The 11975-nt window shown below is 40.6% G+C and overlaps 1 protein-coding gene across 2 annotated transcripts; it reads right to left on the bottom strand.

Moving 5' to 3' along the window:
• Positions 1-333: 333 nt before the first annotated feature.
• Positions 334-11539, bottom strand: NAAA (N-acylethanolamine acid amidase). Of its 2 annotated transcripts, none has more exons than XM_035536878.2 (11): positions 11267-11539; positions 10779-10943; positions 9248-9374; positions 8378-8468; positions 6194-6270; positions 4672-4844; positions 3776-3838; positions 3118-3184; positions 2538-2566; positions 1505-1586; positions 334-698 (listed from the first exon to the last, which is right to left on the bottom strand). In XM_035536878.2, exons 1-10 carry the CDS (start codon positions 11473-11475, stop codon positions 1511-1513), a joined length of 1077 nt encoding a protein of 358 aa, XP_035392771.1. In that variant the 5' UTR covers positions 11476-11539; the 3' UTR covers positions 334-698; positions 1505-1510. The 2 variants fall into 2 exon arrangements, with proteins under 2 accessions (XP_035392771.1, XP_035392778.1); XM_035536885.2 differs by having other exon boundaries at positions 334-695.
• Positions 11540-11975: the final 436 nt, after the last annotated feature.

The following is an 11975-nucleotide window of genomic DNA, read 5'->3' as shown; positions in this document are numbered from 1 at the left end:
TGTGCACTGGAGAACCATAGCTGAAGAGGAAAGATACTGCCTGCAGCGGTATTCACACAGTGTAGTCACACTCCTTTGCACTGATGCAGTAATTTTTGTCTTGAGGAAGATCTACAGAGCACATCTGGACAGGATGGCCACAGTGATGCAGCTGAACGAAGGCTGAGACAGCCTCAGGACCTGTGGCAACCCTGTTTTGTAACTCTGCCAGCTTCCCCAGCACTCAGGCCAGTTCTTGCTGGGCACTTGACCCTGCTGGGCTCACACTCACAGGCCCCATACAAGTCAGAAACAGATGATGACAGTGGTAGTATCACCACAGGTCTTCATAAATCAAGCAATCAGCCGCATATTTTTATTTAATTATGTTCAGACCTACATACCACACAAAATATATTTAGTTTTTATTTACTAGTAAGTACATGAGTACAATCAAATTGCACAACTCTTTCCAAAAACAATAAAAACAATTTTTAGCCATCAACATCTGCTAGAACATGAATATAGTTAAAATAAAATCAATCTTCCTTTACAGTTCATTAACAGTATCATCTGCAACACTTCAAAGAACTAACAAGTCATTATTTCCTGAATGGTTTGCACAATTAGTAAGCCAAAACAACTGTTGTGCGTTTGAGTGTGATTTTAAAAGCTTATGCCAGTCTTGGAAAGCTTCAGCTTTTTGCCGATATGGTCTGCTGAAATAAACAGATACACAGGTAAGTAAGAGAGCATAGGTTTGTATGAAGTTAAAAAAGAAACAAATACTTTAGAATCTCTAAAAGAAAGTCCTGCTAAAATCTAATGTCCAATATTAACTGCTATGAATATAATACTAATAATGGTTTAAAAAACTATTCAAACTGAAATGCGATTTCTTATGGTCCTGCCAAGCCTCCCCACACAACCAGAGTTTCTTGGAATAGAAATATCTGTAACTTAATATTTTCCTTTGAACACAGTAAAGCCACCATCTGAAGCTCTGTGGGAGTTCAATCACTTTGACTTTCTCTGCAAAACCACTGGACAAAACCTTCTGAGAATGCTAATGTTCAGGTGGTTGTGAAGGGCTGTTACGAGCTAAGCTTGATCTTTCTTTGTGCCAAGTGCACCGACTTCATCTGCTACAGTTCACCACTGGCAGGGCTTCCTGTCAGCCACTGGAAGGCATGTGAAATATATCACAGTAGTGGAAATGGTAAAAATAATAGGTAAAACGTTCATATAGCCAACAACTACCCATAGCTCACCACACCCACCCTTTCCAATAAAGTACTTTTCCTCAAATAATCCCCAAGGGTTTTGCAAAGAAAGTCAAATACTTAACTCTTATCTCTAAATCAACTAAGGGAAGGTATTTACCCAAGGTCAATAAGCAAACCAAGGGAATGAGGAATTCAGACTAGGTCACTTGAGTGCCATTGCAGTGCTTTGCCCCTCAATGACCCTTCAGTTGAAATTTTATTTAAGTACAAGTAGCTAGGAGTACCAGCACATTACTTACACCTCTTCACTTCATAGTTCTGATCCATGTCTGGTACTTCTCTGGAAATGCAGCGCTCATTACTGTGGTATACACTGTGTTACTGGTAGGGGAAGAAGAAAACAGTCAGTGAAAAATCATTCCAAAGATGAGAAGAATAAGTTATAAAACTAGCAAAGCAGCAGGACAAATTTTAGTGGAAACAAACATTCTGCTTAGGTACAGAAGTGCTAGGAAGAGAGCGAAAGAGACTGATAAAAATGATGGCTGCTGGCACAAGTTTTCAAATTTTTCTTTCCATTTAGTACAGCAAAGAAACAGTATTTCTACATTGGTTTGGGTCACTGTATTAAAAAAACAGCATTGCTAATCTTAACAGTCACACAGATATAATCTTCTCCTTTCCAAATTTCCTCACATTTATAAGAAAGAGGAGAGGAAGTCCTCATACTGACTTTGAAGAAGCCATTGCCAAGCTGTAATGTGAGTGACTGATCTAGAGAAGGTACTGGGTTCCATGTAAAAATAAAGCAAAACAGGATAACCTGCAAAGGTGCAACCTGTGGAACTATGCAGAACCATAATGTTATACTGAAATTAGTCTGTTTTAAAAAGGCAGTAAATGGTACCTAAAAGCTATGTCCCCATTTACGACTTCTTTATTTTTCACACATCAAGCAGAGCGAAATCAGAAGCACCAGAGTCTAGCGTTAACACAAATCCAACCTTTCCAAAAGTCAAAGGTACAAATGAGTTGGCAAAAAGAACGGTAGAAAGTACTGCTGTTCATGTAAGCAGTTACTTGTTTCACTACTACAAAGGAACTTCCCATTACCAGACTAAGCCTAACAAAGCACAGTTCCATGGCTAAAGAGACAAACGGAGTTCTGTGAAAGTCTTCAGCACCATGTGCACAAGCAGAAATCTACACTGGGAAACGACAAGATACTCAAACAGATGTATAGGAAATTCCTGAGGAAATTTGTGATGGCCTTTTAAGTGGCCCAAGGCATGGTAGGAGGCACTGATTGACATCTCTGAATCTAATACTTACTCATTTAAGACTGGCTTCACTGACAACACCTGTACAGAAAGTTTGAAAAGGTGTCATTTTGGTGAAAAGGGAATTAAAATGCTATTTAGAAACAGCAGTAGGATGAAGTTATAAACACAAATAATACAGAATCAAGAATTACTCTTGCTGTGTTTTATTTTTAAGTATTGGACCATTTAACAAAAGAATTAAATAAAAATTCTGAAATATACAAAATTGAAGTTCTCAAAACTAAGTGGTAAATATCACTCTTGTCTAACACTTTAGCTGCCTGCTGTAATATTTATCACTGCGCTTGAACGAGGGAACTGCACGGAGATGATGGTGATGGGATTCATCGCTTACCCTTTCAACTTGGATCGGCAGACTATTATGAAATGACTACACAGGGAGTTCAGAACCATTTTAATGCACAAACTTGTCAGCCTTAAACTCTCCAGAGGTGGCTGCATGGCACATCCTTTTCACCATGCCTTCCTTGCATAGCTTTAAAATCACTGACAACCACGTAACCACTTCTGCTTTGAAAGAGTTTCAAGTGAAAGTCTACGTGCCACAATACAGAATTTAAAAGAAATACCTGAAAGAGCGTATCAAAATTGATATTCTGCTGTCCAGTAGCATTGAGAGCTTTCATGGCTGGAGTTCTGTGGGAGAACAATGCAATATCATTAAACACAGTTTATTGTTCCAAAGGCTACAAACCACCACTGTGAAGAATTTCCTCAGTGAATGCCTTTAATTTTAAAATGCCTGTTTTGGTCTAAAATTATCCACAATTCTGTGCAACATAATCTAGACTCACACTGCTGAAGTTACTGTGTTACTACACCCTGAATTCAGACCCACAGGGAATCTGCCAGCAGCTTTTTGCAGACCACACATCCTAAAGATTGTGTGACATCTGCAAGTCTCTCAATAGTGCCATCAAATACAGGATTTAGATTCACAGTGAAAATGTCATTTTTACTAAATTTTATACGGAAGTTTTTGATACGCAATATATCCTTGCTACTTCTCACCTTGCATGCCATTCAATGCCACACAGACTTACTTTCCTCTGACACATGTCATTGTCACTCCTTAGCTTATCTGTTCTCATTTGAGTGGCATTCCAGAAACTGAACAAACTGCCTGCTCAGCAAGCTAACCCCTGCTCAGAGAAGAAAACACCCAAGTCTCTAAGCTTTTTAAAAATGGAAGCGATATCTCACTGCAGAGGTCTGAACTAAATTTACCTTCGGTCATCAAAAGGAGGAGGGGTAGTCCAATGGTCATAATTTGTCTCCACACGAAACCACCTGTCATGTAACACACAAGAAAGCAAACAAAAGGTGCATCAGCAGGTAATTAACAAAAACCAAGAATCAGTATTTCTGTACTGCCCAAAGGAAAAAAAGTTCCCTCAAAAACCTCTTCCCTGTGTCTCTTGCAAATCCAAGAGATCCTATACATATAGCAGCCTTTACCATAAGCTACTGAACACAAATGAAGAGGAGTGATCTCTTGAACTGCTAATGGCAAAACTACTACTGACGAGGAAAAAAGTAAGATTAGACCTTTAACGAGATAATTAGAGAAAGGATTATGGGTACACACTGCAGCCTGCAGCATTCCACTTGGAGTACACAGAGCCAACAGGCCATCTGGCTGTTGCCAAGCCAGCACTTACTGACTGACAGCAATCATTAAGTTCCATTTTGTCACTGCAGGGCAACTATTAAGGATCTCCTTCATTTATCAAGCAGCTGATTTCACAAAAATCATAGAAACAATTATTTTTGAGCCTTCAACCCTTCTACCATGCTGTGCGAAAACTAACTTGGGAGCACTGAATTTAATCATGCAATACTTGGCAGACAACCAGGATGTGCCCTCAAATCTTGTCTCCTTTGAAATCTATCTAAAAAATGAATACATACAGATGCTTTTTTGATGCTCTGAACTGCCCCAATCTGACAAGGTGGTGTGATGCCTTCCCAGGAAGGGACCGGTGTTCCTTTCTGAGGCTCCCAAGCTTTCCCTTCTCAACACTGGTAAGAGATGGGCCTGGATCTCTAAAGAAAGCTGTCCCACTATCCTTGCCTATCACTTAAGAGGGAGCATGAAAAAACAAAACATTTTGTGTACTTACGCTCCACTTAAAGGATCAAGAGGCCAGAGGTCAGCTGGCCCTCTTCTATTCCTCGTTATGACCATGCCTTCTTTGGGTGATACACCTCCTACAATATAGTAAACTTCAGCAATGATGGGAATGCCAGCTAGTCTGAGAACAGCTGACTGAAAGTCCTCTGCTCTGCTCAGGGTCTAGTGCAAAAAGGAGAGCACAATGAAACAAAATTCACAAAGCACAGTCAAGCACAAAGTAAGCACTGGGACACCTGAAAAAGCACAACAGTCGCAGCTTTATTGCAAACTGCAATCAACTATAAGGTGCTATTTGAAAATACTTCTTTGAAAGCACTTCTGTGATTTTAGCTTGTGATTTTAGCACAGGAACATGAAATGAGTGACTAGCAATAGACCTCATTAATCCCAGCTTTGCAAATACACACAAAGTAAATATACATACATATATATACATGTGTACACATATGTACACACACACATGTATATGGTGAAAAAAGATGAAAAATCTGCCATAAAGGCATGTCCACACTCTGCCAGTTCAATCCTCAAAGTCTTTCAACTTGCAAAACGGGACAGAAATGGGATGAGGAGAAAAAAAAACACACTGCATCCTTGTCTTGCCTTTAGTTTAAGAGGATTTTGGTAACAATGGAGAAGCACTGGCATTGCTCACAGCAAGCCTTCCTTTTCTTGCTATAACCACATGACTAACTTAGTATGAACTGGTAACTCCACCACAGCCAGTGAAGCTACTGTTTACAGGCATAGGGCCACAGTCTACTGAAGTACTTCTTTAAAAATAAGTGCTGTGCAGGAACTAAAGCCGAATATGGAGAACAAACATAAAACAAAATTGCTCTCAGTTGTTTTAAACAATTAATTATTTCTGACAGCAACACTGCAGCTAGTAGTAGGCAAGTCACAGCCTCAGCTCACATCTCAAACTCAAAAAATGTCAACAATGAGGTCTCTAGTAAACATTCCAGTTCTTCAGGGAGGTTTTTAATTACAAAAGATATAATTCATGTTTGCTATAATTCATGAATTGGAGAAGCAGCAAACCTGTTTTATCTTAGCAGTTATACTAACACAACACTCACAAAAAGTGCTATACAAAACACCAGTCTAACTCCTGCCAATCACCAGTAAGCTCTCTGTCTTTAATATGGGAACATATCAAATGTAATAAAACAATTACGAGTTCATATGTTTACTATCTGATAGTACAGCTGCTCAATTTGCTAAATTACTATATCCCTCACAGCTAGCTGAGATCCTCCCTTGGAAGGAAGTCTTTGCACAGATACTCATAGATTTTTGGCAGTGATCAGAGATCGTCCCCCTGAAGGGCTGGAATTGCCTTTATCAAACACGTTGCTGATGATTTGGGGATAATACCTATCTGCCCTTATAAAATACAATCTTAACAATTTATTGAATTTTCTGTGAAAAAAGTCAAATTTACTAGGAGTCTGTAAATTGAAATGACATCACTGAAATCTGAGAATATAACGTAGTGCACTTACATCTCGGACAAGCCAGCTGACAGGGTAATTTCGATTCAGAAAAGCAGCTATTGCATTTTCCCACCAGCTACCACCCGCTGGAAAAAAAAAAGAAAAAAAACTATTGCACATACATGTTACATACACTCTGTAAAATCTATCCTCCTTGTCTTCCTTTCTTCTCCAGGTCCCATCTCTAGCTCTGCAATCTTACCCTCTACTAGATTAAAAACTCTTAATCTGTAGATTAAAAGATTTACAGCAACAGAATTCTCAACCAGTCTGAAAGTTTTCAGTCAGGAAACATGCTCAGAAGTTAAAGATCTCTGTTTCAGTGCCACTGTCAGTACTTTAGGACTCCCTTTCTTTCAGCCTATAGTGATTCCAGCAACAGCTTCAACAATTTCACTTCCAAGAATCCAACAAAGAGCTACAGAGAGATCACGCTGCTGAGAAGGGCCACAGTAAACAGAACATCTGTTTACTGTGCTCTTTGCTTAACTTAGAACAGAAGTTCTCAGGCAAATCACTGTAGGAACCATAATGTGGACGAGAAGCAGAGGATCCAATATCGGCATTAACGAAAGTGAAAAAGGTAGTTAGCTCTTTAGAGAAAATATGCAGTACCTCTCAGAACTTGCAAGTGCTAGCACTTTAAATCAAAAACTCAGTATTGATAATTTACTAGCTTCTCAATTTTTCATCATTTTTTATTCATAGCTGAATGCTGAGCACAGAAGAGTCAAAGGTTACCCTAACAGGAAGAAGCACTTTGCAACACACATTGCAAAAAAGACTGCAGGTCTATTGATATGATTTGTTAGTCTACATCTGTCAGCTCAAATATTAGCATAAATCATCTCATTGTTCATCTTACTGAACTCTTACTACAAGAAGAATTACACTGAAATCTTAAAGTAGCTAAAAAAGGAAAAAAAAAAAAAAAGAGGTAGTAATAGTGATTGTGTGTTTCTGGGGAAAATTAGGAGAACCAAGAAAAACAGAAGGACAACTTTATACTTATTTTTATGCCCAAACAAGAAAAAGGCAACAGAAATAATGTCTGTTATTTGAGAGACCTTCACCCTAATTTAAAGTCATCTCCCTTTCCAGCCAGAGTGCACAAGTTTATTTCCCCAAATTTTATTTCAGTTGTATGGTGACAGATAGACAAGCAAGCAGTCAGTAACAACTGATTTACAGGAGTGCAGCATGTGTTGAGTGAATTACTATTGTCTATAGTAAAAAAGCAACTGAAACAAAGGCATGCAGGTGGATGACAGCACGTCAGCTCCTGACGGACAAGAGGGGCCCATCTCACACAAACATTTGCAGCGCTTGATTCCTGAGATACATTAGAGAGAACAGAACAGCACTGGTTTTGTCCCCAGGTTATGCCCATTCAGACTTTGGTCTTCAAGACTTTCTAAATCAAGCCTTTTGCAAAGATTCAATACATTTAAGACTCTATGTCCTAGTTGATTTTAGTACAAATTAAGAGCATTTTGCACCTCTCAGTATTGGCCCAAGATGATCCAGTTTTGAAAGGATTAAATAATTACACTAGCATCAGAAGCAGGCTTTTAAAAAATATGAATATAAACTATGGAATGAATCTAGAGAATCTTAATATTGCAAGAAAGCAATATTAACAAAGGAAGCAGGAATCAAAAGGCACATGTGCTCCACACCAGAGTCCCTAATTACGGAGATAATGAATATGTATATAATTCTCTCAGTCTTACTCTTCTCTTCTGATCCTTTCATTCAAGCTGTCTTATGGGGACAGAGAAAAACGGGATATAGGGAAAGGAAGAGAGAACTAGGAAAGTGACAGTTTATTTGCTATACAAGGCTCCCTTTTTGTCTCAGCATCAACTCTGTCATCTCTCATTGTGTCTCTCGGACAGATCACAAGATTTTTCTCTTACTGCCTCCTCCTTCTCCTCCGTCTCCTCTGACACTTTTCAAGCTCAGATGACACTGCTGATAAACAAATGCCTCTCTCCTCAGTAGCAGCCAAAAACTGGCAGCATGTGTGCTTTCATCTCCTGAGGGCCAGAGAAGTCATTCAGTTTCATCTCCTTTCTGGCAGACCTAACAGTATTTTTCCCTCTTGGAGAACGTGACAGAAGAGCTGGAAGAGGCAACAACCAACTGAAATAGTATACATGATGTCAAGTGTGGAAGACTGATTTTTTTTACCTCGTTCATCACCAGAGACTGTGAACTTGTGTGGACTTTGTCCAGTCCATAAGCCTACGTAACCAAGAAATGTGGTTCCTTGATATGCTATCTGAAACCAGGAAACATACAGTATTTTAGCATTCTGGAACTAAGCACTTTGTGAAATATAAGCAACATTCCAAAACAGCATCCTGTATTTTTTCCTGTGACTTTCATATATTGTTTTGGAAATCCCTTTAAAACCCTTTGCCTTAAATTATAGTAAACCTTGCAAAGTAAATGATAAAAAGACTCTGGGGACCACAATACACTGCATTTCATTTGTTAATGATCACCAACTGCTACAAAAATTTTGCTCAAGTTAGCAAGGGACCAAGTAAGAAACAAAGAATTCTGTATTTGCAAAAAGGACAAATGAATATTGAGAAAATGAAACTAACGAGGACTGCACTAGCAACTAGTTCATTTTAGACAATATTTATCTAAAACATACACATTGGTCAATAAAATTAACAAGGCCTTAGAAAAGGGCCAAAAAATTGGTCCCTGCCAAAACTGATCTCTTTTCTACATTCTGTAGTATTTCCTTTTTTTTTAATGCCTTGGCATTTTCTTCTTTTACCATCTCCTTCCAAATAATGATCTTGACACACTAGATTACACTGTTTTATTTGTTCCAGTTTTTCACCACTAACTGGATGTCCAGAAAACAAAAAAAACAGCACTCATCCAACATTCCCAGAAAGAGGGACTGTGGTGCTCTGATAATTCAGTAAACTTGGGTTGGGAACCATATTCCCAGATTAAATGCTGCTGCCTGTGCAGCTGTACAACCACACACCATTGCTTCACAGAATACCACCCAGCCATATCAACCACAGTTCATACCTGTCCGCTTTTTATAAACTGCACATCAATTGTAATTTTACTTAATATATCTACAAAGTCATAATCCAGGTTCCGACCATGGTAAATGTTTCCTTTTTCATCCTGAGCAACAATACTAGTACAGAACCTTAAAAAAAAAAAAAGGAGAAAATTATTTTTGAAATATAAGACAACATTATGACAACACTTTCAACATTACAGTCTAGTTGAACTAGCACAGCACTTCAGGAGTAACTGAGTTTATTTTCTTCTAAGTACTTTACACATGGAAGCATACAAATAAGAGCTCACGTTACATCATTAACACTTGCAATTCACAACCTGAAAGAATAGTCTCACCTTATACTTTTTCATACCATTTCACACAGCCTTTACTTTCAATTTAAAGGAAAAAGAAAAGTACGAGAAAGTTTGACAGTGTCCTGTACAAGTCATGCACAATATCCACAAGGTAAAGACTTTCCAGAGAGCCTGGCATACAAAACTGTACAATATTTAACTTACGACATCCCACCTGACTTAGAAAGTCAAAATCCCTGCTACTGTCTGTATCAGGTCAGATATAACAGACCAAGCAGGAATCATGATTTCCACTTAGGAAAAATTTCATTATTTCAAAACTTAGTTTTTCTAAATCAAGATGAAAAGCCAACATCAAAAAATGTCCACAAAGTATCAGTTTGAAACTTTTTTGACTTCCTTTTTTTTATTATTATTTATTTATTTATTTATTTATTTTTACTAATTATAGATTGTTTCATTTCTATCTGGACCCTGATTATATTTTGATTACAGTTAGATTAAATGTTCAAACAAAATCTTTTCAGTTGGGAAACTGATTACTTTCAAAGCGTTGACCATTTCAACAGCAGTCTAACTTCTCTGGGACAGGAAGTGTGCTGAAACTCATTTTTCAGTAATAGTTTCACTTTCATGGAAACAATTTTTAGTAAGTATGTTGTTCAAGAAGTATGCTGTTGCACAATGATCTTAGATATATGTTTGATCACTTAGGTTGCCCTGTGTGGAATCGAGAGTCAGATTCAATGACCCACATGGATCCCTTCCAACTCAGGATACTCCATAATTCTGTAATTGAATTAGCAGGTAATTCACAACTTATTATCTCTGGAGTTGTAAGTTTGTCATCCCAGTGATGCACAGCACTGTCTGTTAAAATTGTAAAGGTAAAGAAAAGTTGCAGACTGGTAGTTTGCTCCTGGTTGCTGTGCATTCTTGAGCATCGTTAGAGCCGAGAAACTTAAAATTTCATAGGTCTTACGGGGGCTCAGGATGATGAGCATGCTCTGTGAAATATGAAGAACTAGCATTTAAAAGACTATTTTATTGGGTATGCTGCTCTGTGCCTCATTCAAATCAGCATGCAAACCGCCTCCCAGCTGAACATCAGAAATAGTATCAGATCGAACTGCGTGATTTATCTGTCATATCTTTATCTGCCTTGTCAGATACTAAGCTAAAATGAATCTGTGTCCACGTCCGTCAGATTCTATTACTCTCAGTCACTTACGCAGTGGATTCATAGGCGAAGTTGAGCAGAACTCCATCGCCCAAACTGATTCCCAGGGCTCTGCACAGCCCCAGGATTTCCCCTGCGAAGGGCTGTGGCATGAAGGACTCCAGCTCTGCTGCAATTGGCTGAATAACTTCGTGGACCCATTTTGGCACAGTTTCACTGCAAAACACGCTCAAGGCATTAGCTACCTATTAGCTGAGAAAGAGACAAAAAGGTTTGCAACTTATGCTCCACTGCGTGCCTGTCCCAAACTGGGACCAGCCGTGCCGGTTGACACCGACCACTTAGCACCCTCGCCCCGCATCCCAGCCCTCGCTACACCTCATCGCCTTTCTACACATCCCTCGAGCACCCTGCACAACCCAGCCATAAGCCACAGCCCAGGCGATTTTGGGACAATTCAGAGCCCTTCAGCCCCTGCACAGCTGTCCCCGCCACCCCACCCCGTCCCAAGGAGGGTCCCCCCGCCGCCCCACACTCACTCGATGACCCGGGCGACGGCGGCGCGCAGGAAGGCGGGCTCGAAGTGCCGCAGCACCGGCAGCCACCGCTCCTCGGCGGGGCTGTCCAGGCTCACGTTGCACAGCAGCGGGGCCGCCCCGAGGCCGGCTGCCGCCGCCGTCCCGCACAGCACCACCGCCACCGCCAGCAGCCCCCACAGCCGGGAGCCCCACGCCGCTGCCCACCCCATGCTGCTGGAAGCGGCCGCAGCGGCCCCCGCCGCGCCCGCAGCCCCACGCCCCCGAAGGGCGGCTCAGGGGGAAGGGCCACGATATGGCGGCGGCGCCGCGAGCCCCAAGGAGCCTCGCCTCAGGGCAGAAGGCGGCCGGCTGCGGCCTCGCCTCTCCCGCCCCGAGCTTCCCCGCAGGCAGCAAACGAGTAAAGGAGAGGTTAGTGCCTGTGTTTCGTTTCCCCTAGCGTTGGTTGATAAATACCTGAAAGAGTGTCTACACCCTCGGTTTTAAAAGGAGGGTAGAGGGGAAACTCGAGAAAGGGAGCACAGCTTGTGAAATTGGCTCTTGGGCACATTGTGAAACTGGGCACAGCTCCTCCTGCCACATATATACCCGGGAAACTGTGCACAGCTGTTCAGCGAAGAGAGAATAGTGCTAGGGGGTTTCCTACAAATGTATATGGCATTCCTACTGTTCTCCCCTACCTGTGATCTCCAGACCCTGACAAGTCCTCTGC

This window comes from Cygnus atratus, chromosome 4 (genome assembly GCF_013377495.2).
Source record: "Cygnus atratus isolate AKBS03 ecotype Queensland, Australia chromosome 4, CAtr_DNAZoo_HiC_assembly, whole genome shotgun sequence".
Lineage (NCBI taxonomy): Eukaryota > Metazoa > Chordata > Aves > Anseriformes > Anatidae > Cygnus > Cygnus atratus.
Note: the sequence above shows the minus strand (reverse complement) of the source record. Positions and strands in the feature narration are given on the sequence as shown.